This window comes from Danio rerio, chromosome 5, assembly GCF_049306965.1.
Source record: "Danio rerio strain Tuebingen ecotype United States chromosome 5, GRCz12tu, whole genome shotgun sequence".
Classification (NCBI taxonomy): domain Eukaryota; kingdom Metazoa; phylum Chordata; class Actinopteri; order Cypriniformes; family Danionidae; genus Danio; species Danio rerio.
Window position 1 is genome coordinate 59763042 of NC_133180.1, and position 14794 is coordinate 59777835.

Sequence of the window (14794 nt, forward strand, 5' to 3'; positions counted from 1 at the left end):
TCCAGTAGCCTACTGTCATTTTCATTTGTATATCATTGAAGGCCATTTTAAAATTGTAAATAACCCTCTTCCTGTGTAGACCTTACAAATTTCCCAAGTCCAAATTAAGCCAGTTGTATAGGTTTTTTTCCGGAATATGTCCTCTACTGGTCAGATAATACCATCTGAAATAAAGCATACAACTTGAGTGTAAAGGAAGATCAGTTGTGTGTGGTTGTGGTCACAAGGGCGAGGAAGACTTACAATAAATCTACAGTCTGACACACCCTGCTCTGCACTAACTACACAAGTGCTAAGCTTTTACAAAAATGAATAAGAAAAGACTTCACTTCATAAATCAAACCAAAAAATATATGCATATTTATGTGTCTTGGATTCTAGTTTCATTTATAAAACCCAGTGACATATGTCAAGCTCAAATCTGTAACAGTTACAATTGTATATACAGTTAAAGTCTGTGTTATCAGCCTTTCTGAATAATTTTTTCCAGCAGTTTCCGTTTAACAGAAAGACCATTTTTAAACATAATAGTTTTAATAATCGATTTCTTTGCCATGATGACAGCACATAATATCTGACTAGATATTTTCCAAGATACTAGTATTCAGCTTAAGGTGACATTTTAAAGGCTTCACTAGGTGATTTAGGCAAACCATTACACAACAGTGGTTTGTATGGTAGATCATCAAAAAAAAAAAAAAAAAAAAAAAAATTGCCATAAGTTAATATTATTAGTGATCTTATTAATATTGTCTTTAAAGAGGTGGTCCAGAGTGTATGTTTAAGGCTTGGTTGTGTTGATTAGATGCAAAGCAATGTGTGCTCATTAGTAATAAATCACATTATTTTTATACTTCTACTCAGCTAACATTACAATGACTGACATACCTTCTAGTTTCTCTGAAAGCCTGCCCTCAAGAGGCTCTGATTGGTTAGCTAACATAATGTGCTTCAAACCTAAATATATATGAAAAATAGTTGTCAGATTTTTTTTTTAGAGAGCAGACATGAGGTTTTGCTATGTTCTCTTCATTTTATATACAATGCAGGGTCACACTGACACAGCTGCTACACTGACTATAATAGTTCATATTAGCTGTCAATCAATCACTAAGGCTTTCCACTGTAATATGACAGGGAGCTTTTGTGACAGAGGGAAATGCAAACGGTTGAAGAGTGAAAAGTACACCGGTTTGCAAACCCCACCTAAAGTTACAAATAATGGTGCAGATGACAGCAATCATGTGGTGAATGTTAATCCTCCAGTCGAGATCAATCGAGTGTTTTTGGACAAGGTGCCCAAATCACTATGAGTTGTATTTACTACGTGTTTAACGCAAATGGCCGCTAAACGTAAAATCTAACACTGTACAAACATCATCACCAAAGAAGCTCGCCTTTACTAAGTTTAAACTAAAACTGCGGCTCATAGCAAAGAACGGTATTGCGCCAGTGGTCATCATGAGAATCCTACTCTGCCCTGCTCATATATTGGGCCGGTTGACCTGCCTGCTTTTTTCCACAAACACAGAAAAAAGAAATAGGCTTATAACGAGTCTGAGCATTAAAATGACAGAAACTGAAACCAAAATTTCTAAAGAATGGCATAAGTGAGACTTCCCTTGCTTTCTTTTGTCTGTTCTTTCTTGAGATGCATATTATTTTTCTGTTTAATTACTGATGACTGCTTTGCGGCTTTCAGCATTGAATTGAATTATTTATTATAATCTTCCATTTGTTTTGTAGCAGAAATGTTATTTATTTAAATTGTCATGCATATAAAAACAATAGTATAAAATAAATATTTCTTTATGCAATTGTTAGATTTTTCCTTAGCTTAACCATTCGTGCGTGGCTCACTATTGTATTAGATTACTCTAATACATAAAATAAGTAACCTAAAGAGACACTGCAGCGCTGCTGAAGCTTGTGGCTGTTTACAGGGGTTTGATGGATAAAGCAGTATGAATTTGTAGCTAAATTGTTAACAGTCCCAAACGGTATTTCCTGTTGTTTACGTCCTTGCTACAGCATACTGTTGACGCTAGACACTATGCATTTAATAGATCAGTACAAATACTTAAAGGTTGTGGCCCACAATCCATAGCTTATTCCATTACGGTCAGACCTGCTCCTTTATAGAGGAGTATTAGCCAAATGCATCACTGACCTGGGAGAGATTCTGGGTGCTGTCCTTTGTCAAATGCTACAGCTATATATGTATATTTTTTATAACTCTCTGGAACATAATTACAGTTAAATTGTAAGCTATTCTCTCTTCGTGTTGTGTATTTTGGAAGCCCAAATACAGAAACAGAAGAAGCTCTGTGGAAATAGCAGAGTTTGAACAGCATTTTAGCTTTCTCTGCTATAATATTACAGCGCCTTTGCCTTTGCTGCGTTGGGTGTATGCACGTAGTGATAAATGTGCATAACCTGAAATGTTTGTGGTCTCACTAGCCCTGATGTATTTTTTTGGTAGTCCCCCAAAATCATTCACTGTAGGCTTTGCTAAGCTAACTCTGTAAAAGCCAATGTCTCTCTTTGCATTGAACTTTGAGCGTATTACATTTAGAGATGTTGTTTATGTTCACACAGCTACGTTATACATGGACTTAAGTTTAACATATGATATCTTAATGGACCAACCCCTTTAAACTGCTTTTTTTCTAGCCGAAAAATGAAACTAAGTATTTAGTTTTACATTATTATTTGTATAATTATTTAAGTATACAAAAACCTCACTCCAACATTACGTGGGAAATATTTGAAAAAGAAATCACATAAGGCTGATCATTTTTATTAACTGGATACCTTATTTTGTACACAGGTTGACAATTGCAAGCAACAGGAGCATGAGCAGACCAGCATAATGGAGCATTTGCGTCTGATGTTAGCTTTGCTATCCTCCATGCGCCTGCGAGCAGAAGGGGCTGGAGAGTGGCAGGAAGACGTTGGGCTGGGATTGTATCGCGGACCTGAAGATGCACCACCAGCAGGAGCTCATAATGTAGGAAGAGGAGGCGGTCCTGGTGTTCAGAAAAAAGTCACAACTTTGGAGAACATAGTGTGTGTCTTGAATAAAGAGGTGGAACGCTCTGCCCTCACCATGGAGGCGATATCCCGGCAACATCGCCTGGACCAGGAAAAAATTGAGAATTTGTCAAACAAGGTATTACACACACTGGGCAGAAAATGATGCACCAAAATAGTTGTGCAAAAACACTCGGATTTATGCTGGATTTATAGGATTGTTTTTCCTTTCGGACTGCAGAGATGGTTTTGATGCTCTGCTATGTGTCCGAGCATGATGCGAGGCTCTCACCTTGCAGGTAACAAAATCATGATGTATTGAACTGTCTTGTTCCATAATGGGCAGGTGGAGAGCTTTAGAGATATTTTATAAATATTGCTCATTATCTCTTCTCCTCCTCCAACTTTCTGTTGTTAAAAGCCTGGAGCACAAGGAGAAAAAATGATGGAAAGTATGTAACAAAATCAATGGCCAAAGTTTTGAAATGAATATCCTGTCCAATAGCACTAACTGAAAAAATACATTAAATACCAACTGCTCGCATTTTAATGACTTGAACTGCTGGGGTTTGTAATTTTAGGTCCTAAAATTTAACATAGCTGTTCATTTAAGCTGTGAATATTTCAATACAAAACACAATTTCATACTTAAATCCAATACTTCATATTCAACTTCCAAAATATTCAGTTCTGTCTAAAAATACGAAGTATAATATTCAAAAGATCTTTCAGTTAATTTTTTTTTTTTCAGTTCAAAATTTTGCTTTCATAAATTCAATGGTTCAAACTTGGCTGTTAAAATTCGACATTTCATCCAGGAACTGCAGGAAAAGCAATAGATTGCAGATGGCACATTCAGTAGCAGATGAAAATGGACCAATTTAAGATTTTTAAACCATTAAATAATGTGAGGGAAAAAGCTAATAATTGGACAAACAGTAGCGGATTTAGGCATGGGCAATATGGGCGATCGCCCATGGTGGCGTCTTGCTGGGGGCGGCATGGGGAGACGGTGCAAAAAAAAGTGTCCCAATAACAGCTTTAAGATAAGATTTACTTTATGCAAGTGTATTAATTTAAAGTAGTTATCCCAGAATAAAGACGTTAGGGGCTATTCACGTTTGGCATCTTTTGCACACGTAAGTTTATTATTGTGTCAAGAGCAATTTATTTAGTTTTACAGTTAGAGTGGATTTTCCTTATTATACTAGTATTATAGTAGCGGTTTTTTTTTCGGTGTAAAGAATAACTGGATGTTTACAAAAACATTTTGATATTGGTAAGGGCGTCTGCAACTTTAGTGAAGCATCAAATCACCATCATAATAACATTCAAAACATGTTAATGATTGCATAAATGTATTATTGCTTTTTAAAAAAGTCACATATTATGTCTATTATCATGCACAAATTGTACTAAAGCAATCTAAAAAGTTCATATCAATAAGTTTTCTCTTTGCACCACCAGGTGGCAGTCTTTGTACTTTTATTTCGGGGGTGCAGATTGCATAAGTTTTATTCATATATGTATATATATATATATATATATATATATATATATATATATATATATATATATATATATATATATATATATATATAATATATATATATATATATATATACATATATATATATATATATATATATATATATATATATATATATATATATATATATATATATATATTTAACTTTATATATGTATAGTTAAAATTTTTTTTTTTACTATTTTCCCAAGTGTACATAACTACTACTGTAAGGAAATATCAGAATTCGGTACATACTTTTAGTATTATCTTTGCTTGAACAGACCCAGATCTAATCCTGTTTATATGAATTTAACCTGCTCCCGACCAGGTTTGATCTACCAGAACAGTTGCTATGACAACAACTCTCGGATCACTTTTGAAGAACGAAACGATCCTGGATCGTGTCAAATCGTCAATAACCAAATCCAGCTAACTGAGTAATCCACATACGAAGAACAGACCCCTGGTTGTTTATATGCATGGTGATATGCGTTGACATGCAAGTTGACAAACTAAATCTTATTATTTCAACTAAGCATGGCTATGAAGCGGAAAGGAGAAATAATGAGTTAGGGAGGTAACTAAGACTTCATAACATTAGCTTTCGGCCAATAGTCGGGTCTAAAACAACAGATAATTCTATAATTTTTTTTTTTTTTGTATTTTTAGAACTGTCATAATTAATATTCATGCAAAATATCTGTATATAGTTTTTCAGTTACATTTAGCACTAATTTCTTTTATTTATTTAGAATAATAATTGTATAATAATATTAAACAAATGTATATATTTATTGAAAATTTATATATTTAAATCTATTTGTAATAATTATTTCAAATGTATAGACTAAAAATATATATATTTAAATATTTAAAATATATAAAGCAAACCACAAAGTGTTTTTATTTCTTGGGGGATGAGGAGGGGGTATGTTTAGGGTGCTTTCACTGGGCACAACAGTAGCGATATTAGTATCAGTCTTGGACATTATAAGTAGGCTAATAAAAGGATTATGAGTAGGCCTAAATTGAGTAAATGAAGTTTTGGACATTTATATTAGCCCTATTGTAATGAAAGCCAGCTGGGGATCACGCAAACCGCATTCCTTAGATCTCAAGAGGTGATCCAGCTATTTTTATTTATTTATTTTTGAGTCTTTGACTGATATTAATATTAAATGCTACTTTTGTGCTTTTTCCTCACCTATTTACTGGTTTAAAAATCTTAAATTGCTCCATCTTTATCTGCTGGTGAAAAAGGAATCTGTAATCTATTGAATATTTTATCTGCAATCTATTGCTTTTCCTACAGTTTCCGGATGTAATGTTGAACTTTTACAGCCGAATTTGAACCACTGAATTTATGGAAGCAAATTTTTGAACTGAAAATGATCTTTTAAATATTATACTTTTGTTTTTTTAAACAAAAAAAGTTGAATATGAAGTATTGAATTCAAAGTAAGAAATTGTGTTTTAATTTAAAATATTCACAGCTTAAATAAACAGCTATGTTAAATTTCATTACCTAAAATTACAAACCCCGGGGGTTCAAGTCATTAAAATGCAAGCAGTTGTTAAATCAATGTATTTTTTTTTTCAGTTAATGCTATTTAACAAGCTTTTTAATTTACAGTAATACTTTTGCCATTGATTTTGTTACATAGAAAAGTACTATACATGATCAATGGTTCCTGCAGTCTGTATGATTTTTTGTTTTTGACTGAAATTGAACAACAACAAAAAATATTTAATACTCAATTGTACATTTAAGGTTATAACAACTTGTCACTGGTGCACTACCTTTATTTGACAAAAATGTACATCATTTACTCTAAAGGTTGCACAGCAGTACTATTGAGTAGAAAGGTGTCAAGAGCTCATTGTGATATTAATGATAATGTTTTGGTGAATTTAGATGACCCAGTTCTGCGTGCAGCATAGAAGAGAGTTAATCAAATGGGTTTGCATACTTTGCAAATTTTTATGTTAATTTTGGCAAAAGTTGTTCTTTATTTAAAATAAAGCCAGTTTTATTCAAATTAAAGTTCAGACGTTTGATTACCAGTGGAAGCCTTTACTACCAAACAGACATGCTTTGTTTTCATGTGGCTGTTACTGGTGAAACACAGACATGTGTCTTTCCTTTACCTGCAGAAGAGCCTTTGCTGTCTCTGTCATGACCTTTTATTCATGTGGGATGTTAAAGTCCACATTTCTCTAAATGATAAGTTGATTATTAAGTTAAAATAATGACAGAATTTGTCCTTCGCAAGTTTTCTGTGGGTCTTAAAATGTGTTTAAGTAAATATTTGACAATCCAAAAAGCCTAAAAGAATTTGATGCTTGAACTTACGATGCAAAAAATATACATTCAGTTTAATAAAAATTAGTTGTAGGCAGAAAGCAAAGACAATGCTATTTTTGTTTTAATCTCAAACATGCTTCACTGTGGCCAGCATAACAGAAAGCTGTAGACATATATAATGGAAAATGAGAAACAAAAATCATTTAAGACATTTTGTGTTCCCCTCAAAGTAAATACTTTACATTGTGTTAAAGATTTCTTTAGATTTTTTTTTTAAGTTACATGTATCTTCATAAAACTACAGAAACCCTATGCAAATTACCATAGACATCTTTGAGGTATCAATTGGGACAATTTATTGAAGATGCATTAGTGGCTCACTTATCCTTCTACTGTTAAGTAGTTAATTATTTGATGATGACACAGTTTTTCAATTTAATGACGCTACAGTGAATGAGACTATCTATATTCATTCCTAATTATCTTTTATCTCAAAGTAAAGGATTATGTAGAAGTAGCTTTCAAATGTTAACATATTGTTGCCACACTACAGTCAGCACATTGCTGTTGAGCAGTTTCATGACTCTGTTTGTCCTTCTTTCTGTGTTTGATGACTCTTGAAGGTGCGACAGTTGGAACGGACGTTAACCACGCGAGATCTGCAGTTAGCAGAATCTGAGCAGTCTTTGCGGGAGCTGCAGTTTTGTACATATGATGGGGTTTTCATTTGGAAAATTGCAGAATTCTCTCGACGCAGGCAAGACGCAGTGGCAGGCCGAGCACCTGCCATGTTCTCACCTGGTAAGATTAAGATCACAATAAAAGGCTGTTACAGGTTCTGTGCAGGTTAAGGTCCACCTGAAATTAAAAATGACAATGTTTAGTTTGCTAGCTCACATTCTTATGTTTTAGGTAAATAATTAATTCATGCAATGTAATCTTTTTTTCGGAAAATGTGTTTGTTTTGGTAATTTAATCAAAATGATCATATTTAAATAAAAGTCTCATGTGAGTTTTAAGCTTAATAATCAGGATTTGTTGCATAATGTTCATTAGCACAGATAAATTTTATGATCAGCTCAGAATGTTGAAAAGAGGTTATGCCATATATATATATATATATATATATATATATATATATATATATATATATATATATATATATATATATATATATATATATATATTAGAGCATAAAATAATAACTTGACTAGTTGATCATTTGGAAAAGTGGCAGAAAGTAGATTTTTCTGATCAGTCATCTGTTGAACTGCATCACAATCATCACAAATACTGCTGAAGACTTATTTGAACCCGCATGGATCCAAGATTTTCATAGAAATCAGTCAAGTTTGGTGAAAGGAATGTCATGGTTTGGGGTTACATTTAGTATGCGGGCATGGGAGAGATCTGCAGAGTGGATGGCAACTTCAACAGCCCGAGTTATCAAGTCATTTGTGCTGCCCATTACCTTTCAAACCAAAGGAGATGGCAAATTCATCAAGAGGGTAGCCCTCCTTCTCATACTTCAACCTCCACATCAACGTTCCTAAAAGCAAAGAACGTCAATGTGCTCTAGGATTGGCCAGCCCAGTGGCCAGACATGAACATTACTGAGCAAATCTGGGGTAAGATAAAGTAAAGAGTCCTGCATGAACGCTTTCTTTTCCATTCCAGATGACTTTATTAATAAGTTATTTGAGTCATTGCAAAGATGTATGGATGCAGTCCTCCAAGCTCATGGGAGTCAACCACAATAGTAATTCTTTTTTGACTGCACCATGACTTTATATTCTATACTGTACATTATTTCTGTTAAATGAAAAGACTTTAGTATAATCAAAGTTAGACCTTACTGTCCTAATTAAATAATTATTTAATAATTATTATAATCATATTCTGTTTTGGTGAAATAAGCGTCATCTAGAGGTCTTCGCCTTTCATATAAGCCACTTCTGATACCAAATGATCAACTTGAAGTCCAGTTATTATTTGATGTTCCTAAAACTTGGATAAGGTGACCAGAATTTTGTCAGGTAGTTTACATATATCCTGTATTATCAGATGGCCATAAAGTGATTAATTTTTTCTAAATTGTTAAAATATTGGTCAAGTCCAGAGACACCTTGATTTTGAAAAAAAAAAAAAAAAAAAGTAATAAGTGGTCATAAATGACAATTTTTTCAATTCAAATGAGTAGCTACTTGGACAAGTGCATAGTACAGTGATTAACTTGGAAAAAAATTAATGATATTAATTCAAAAGTTTGCCATTCCCACCTTACATATGCCATTTTCAACTTTGTCAGTTGAGGAATTGTGAAATTTAATCAGGTAATTTTTAGTTTATTTGTGCAGTTAACTCATTTTTGATCCTGCCTGATGACTTTTCTTTGTTCTTCAGCATTTTACTCCAGTAAATATGGGTATAAGATGTGTCTGAGACTGTACCTGAACGGTGATGGCACAGGTCGAGGCTCTCATCTCTCTCTGTTCTTTGTGGTCATGAAAGGCAAATATGATGCTCTGCTGAAGTGGCCCTTCAGCCAGAAGGTAAATCTTCTTTTTACTATTTAATTTTCTCTTATAGCCTTTAAAGATGCCATAATATGAAAATCTGGCTATACCTTAGCATATCTGAATAACAGTTCACATAAATTGAGCTTTATACACTATAGCTTCCTTGTACTTATGTAAGTCCTGTGAATGTAAAACAGGCCAATTGGAACAAAACACAAATTCTGCCTATATACATCATTAATATGGACGCCCCGGCTATATGTTTGGCCACAATTCCTAGTGAGATTACAACAATTGTATATTTGTTTCTTATTTTTAAGTTGATCTAAGCTTCTGTTAAACAGATCATGTATGTGTTATTTTGAAATCGGGACAGTTTATGTATGTGTCCCGCCCTAGCCCCGAACACACACACCCCAGAGAAAGAGAGGTCCTGTGTGTGTACTTTATTCTCAGAAACGGCAATGGCGTTGTAACAGGGGAAACATTAACTCATTTGATTACTCGTTACTGACTAAAGTCCCGCCATTAGTAATGACGTTTATTTATTGCACCGTTATTCAAATTACTGTTGTTGAGGGCTCTAATGTTCGCCCCTTTTTTCACATTTTAGTACCGTTCGCTACCGAACTTCGATACTTTTGACAACACTAACAGCTATTACAGTTTGTGATTCCAGTCGCTCTCCCTCTGTTCTTTTCTCCCAGGTGACATTGATGCTGTTGGACCAAAATAACAGAGAGCACATCATTGATGCCTTCAGGCCTGACGTGAGCTCCACATCTTTCCAGAGACCCATCAGTGAGATGAATATAGCCAGTGGCTGTCCTCTCTTCTGCCCCCTCGCCAAGCTGGCAGGCAAAAGCTCATATCTGAGAGACGACACCATATTTATTAAAGCCATAGTCGACCTTACTGGCTTATAAGACCAAATAGATCACTCATAATAACAATTTATGATATTATTGTGCTGCGGAAGACACATATTTGAAATATTACATAATAGAAATAATAATATAAAGGATAATATCATGGTTATTATGATTTTTATAAACATTATTTTTATTATTATCATATTGAAAACATTTAAGGTTCTAGAACTTAATGTTTTAACTATACTAGTAGATTACTTGCATTATTATAATCCAAAGATTTGCTTATTAACATTAGTTAATACACAAGAACTAACAAGGAACAACCTTATTTCAATTAACTAACGTAAACACCGGTGAATAAATACAGCAATGTATTGTTCATTGTTGGTTCATGTTTGGTAATATATTACAAGAAGGTTCCAATAGTTCATGTTAAACTGTTACCTTAAGTGTTATTATTATTATTATTATTTATTATATGCAAAATGATAATGTTGTAAAGAGACATCCACACCAATAATTGCACTATTGTGATATAATTGAATATTTAATAAACAATATATATTTATATACTTTATGTATACATTGTATTTATATTATACCTACAATATAGAACTACTTCCAGTAGTTTAAGGCAGTACTAAATTATTATACTGAGATGCAGTTAGGATTTTTATTGCATTGCTTAGAGCTATGATATTTTGTTGAAAGAGCTGAGTATAAATAGTTTGCTATAAATGAGCACTCTGCTTTAAGTAACTAGACTGGTTTAATAATAGAGGGATTGATTTTACATGAATACTTATTAATTAGTGCTGTAAGCTGGTTGAAATGGATTGTTGTGATGGTTTGTACGCTGCATAAAGCTACAATATTAGTAGCAAAAATAAAATGCTGGACTAAAAGATTGATTTGATTGCTCTGGCATTTTAAATGGTTTCACAGAATATATTGCTGTAGATGCTTAATCATCCAACCCTGGTGAAAGAGAGCTTATTATTACTACTATCATTTATTCTTTGTAAAGTCGATGCACACCTGTTTAAACTAGCAGGTGAATGGGTTGTATTGTAAAGGCTGCTCAGCTTTACTAAAGGAGCTGCTGCTTGGATATTAGTTGGCTTTTGCTCATAGGTAAAAAAAAAAAAACAGCATTATCTTTTTTCGTTTGTATTTCTCTTAGACATATTGTGTTTTATTTTACTCTTTATACAGGTATGTGCCAAAAAATGTTAATATTGAGGGAAAGTCCATTTATTTCCGAATTAGTTCGCTAAGTGAAGTTTGTTTTTAAACTAATTTCGAGAGGGGCATGCACCTATGATTGATAGCAGCTGGTTGTCATCAGCTAACACATGATTCACTAATCAGACGATTCCTAAATCACTATAAATAACCAGAGGACCTCACATTAAGCTGCGGTCACACTAGAGTTTGAGCATGCGATATTCTGTCATGCAGCGCTGCGAAAAGGGGCAAGATTAAACTAGCTAATTAGACTGTTAAAAAAGCAAGCGATTGCTCTATGTTTTAAATTTCTAACCATAGAGGTCAGAATGCCAAACACGCTTTATAATCAATCATCAGCTAAGGTAGAACTATTGGAACACAAAGTGAAATATTTCAAGCCTTCAATTGATTTAATTTAAACGATTATAGATTACAAATGTAAAAGACCCAAATGCATTATTTTATCAAATTTAAATATTTCACGTGACCAATAATAAAAAAGGATCTTTAACACACGTTGGCCTTCTGAAAAGTGTGTTAATGTACTGTATTATGTCCTCAGTACTTTGTTAGGCCTCCTTTGGCACTAATTACAGCATCAGGGTTATGTGGCATGGAGGTGATCAGCCTTTGACATCTTTGAGATGTTTTGGTAGTCCATGTTGCTTTGCTTTGATATCAGCCTTCAGCTTATCTGCATTTCGGGTTCCCTCATCTTCCTCTTGAAAATATTCTATAGATTTTCTATAGACTCTTTTCACATTTCCGGGTTTCTAAGTAGCGGAAATCCTCATAGTTGGGTAAACTTAAGAGTGCAGTGAATGTGAGAGTACAACAAATTATTTTTTACAATCTTATTTGCTCAAACAACAAAAGAAAAACTCCAATGATGCTATCAACACTTTCAGAAAAAGGAAAAATAATTGTGAGACTGATGACAGCAGCCAGAGGAGAGAATAATGTCAAATTTACACCTCAAATTAGAAAATTAGAAACAACTCGCACAAGCCGTAATTATTTTTTTTCTCATTTGAAGCAAAGATGATATAATGCATACATAGATACATATAAATGTTCATATGTTTGAAAAAAAAAACTAAATATTAAAAAAAACCTATAGGGATTTGAGATGCTGTTGACCGTTAAACTCATCATAACAGGCTTGTGAAAAGGGTCCATTGGGTGAGTTTCCTGGCCAATTAAGAACAGGGATACAAGGGTCCTCAAACCAGGCACTGGTAGCTTTGGGACTGTGTGCAGGTTCCAAGTCCTGCTGGAAAATAAAATCATCAACTCCAAAAAGCTCGTCAGCAGCAGGAAACATGACGTGCTCTAAAATGTCCTGGTATAGGGCTGTGTTGAATGTAGACTTGATAAAAGACAATGGACCCACACCAGCATATGACATAGCTCACCAAACCATTACTGACTGTGGAATCCTCACACAGGACATTAAGCAGCTTGTCTTTTGTGTCTGTCCGCTCTTCCTCTAGACTCTGGGATCTTGATTTCCAAATGAAATACAAAATTTGCTCTCATCTTAAAAGGAGGACTTAGGACCATTGGGCAACAGACCCGTGCTTTTTTCCTCTTTAGCCCAGCACAGATGCTTCTAGCATTGTTTTTTGGTTCAGGAGTGGCTTGACACATGGAATTCTACAGCTGTAGCCAGTGTCATGCAGACGTCTGTATGTGGTGGTTCTTGAAGCTCTGACACCAGCCTGAGCCTCAGTCGCCCTTGCTTGACAATCTTCTCAAGGCTGCGATCATACTTGTCCACCTTTTCCAGCCACATATTAGCTTCCTTTTAAAACTCTATTAATATACTTAGAGACTGCACTCTGAGAGCATCCAGCTTCTTTCGCAATTGCCTTTTGAGACTTTTCCTCTATATGGAGGCTTCCAATGATGCTCTTCTGCTCAACCGTCAAGTCAGCAGACTTCCCTATGATTTTGAAGCCTACTAAGCCAGACTGAGACAATTACAAGGCTTTGCAATAATTAGCGGACTAGATTGAGACACAGGGAGCCTACAATGTTGAACGATGTCATGATATTCTAATTTGGTTGAATACTAGATTTGAGTTTTGTACATCTTTAGTCCATAATCAGTCAAAATAAAACAAATGAAGGCTTGAAATATTTCACTTTGTGTGTGGTGAACTAATATAACACAAGTTCCTGTTCTAATCTTTATTTTTTTTGGCACATTCAATCGTTTCAGATTTGAACATACTTTCCATTTTATGATTTAACAATACTCGATTACTGTAACAATATATATATATAGTTTTTATTTATTTCTTAAGCAGTTCTTTAACAATCTTATTCTAAAAGACTAAATAAAATAACAATTTCCACATTCATTTTTTTGGACATTCTTACATTGATCACTAATAGGACAAAATATAAACGAATAACAATAAGGCAAAATAAAAGTTCAAATGGAATCTCATGATTATAAAACACAAACATTAAAATGAAGACTTGTATTATCTATCTTTTAAATTGAAATGAATTTGTTTAGGTGGCACGGTGGCTCAATGGTTAGCACTGTTGCGGGCTGGGCCAGTTGGCATTTCTGTGTGGAGTTTGCATGTTCTCCCTGTGTTGGTGTGGGTTTCTCCACATGTACATAAAGACAAGAGTACATGATGTACTCTTTAGTGTATTTTTAATTGACATCATGCCTCTTCATTGAATGTTACAAATTGACAGCAGCCCGGACAGCATGGTGGCTAAGTGGTTAGCACTACTGCTTAACAGCAGGACCAGAAGACCTTTCTCTGTAGAGTTTGCATGCTCTCCCTGTGTATCTGTGGGTTTCCTCCGGGAGCTCCGGTTTCCCCCACAGTCCAAAGACATGCGGTACAGGTGAATTGATTAAACTAAATTGGCCATAGTGTATGTGTGTGAATGAGTGTTTCCTAGTACTTGGTTGCAGCTGGAAGGGCATACACTGAGTAAAACCTATGCTGGATAAATTGTCGGTTCATTCCGCTGTGGACCCCTGATAGATAAAGGGACTAAGCCGAATGACAATGAATGAATTTGTTAAACCATAAATATTATGTAAATCATTTTTACATGGATTACTTAAAAAAAACACACTGGAAAGTGTGTGAAAAATAAATCAAATGAAATACGATAATGGAGTTAATAGATATAAAATACCAAAATTATAAATAACAGTATTTTTGTGAATGTGGATCATTGTAATGTATGTGGGTTTTTTTGGGGGTGGGGAGATTTGTTAAACCATTTGTTTCAGCAATAAACATAATAAAAAGAACATACTCTT

General features: G+C 34.2%; 1 protein-coding gene across 6 annotated transcripts in view; it reads left to right on the forward strand.

Moving 5' to 3' along the window:
- Positions 1-11168, forward strand: part of traf2b (Tnf receptor-associated factor 2b) — a 29724-nt gene extending 18556 nt beyond the window's left edge. For all 6 annotated transcript variants that reach the window (XM_678539.11, XM_073951456.1, XM_005165500.6 and 3 more), the window contains 4 exons: positions 2831-3172; positions 7493-7670; positions 9273-9421; positions 10096-11168. In XM_678539.11, coding sequence (XP_683631.2) covers positions 2831-3172; positions 7493-7670; positions 9273-9421; positions 10096-10314 — 888 coding nt within the window. In that variant the 3' untranslated portion in view covers positions 10315-11168. The remainder of the gene's footprint in view (positions 1-2830; positions 3173-7492; positions 7671-9272; positions 9422-10095) is intronic.
- Positions 11169-14794: the final 3626 nt, after the last annotated feature.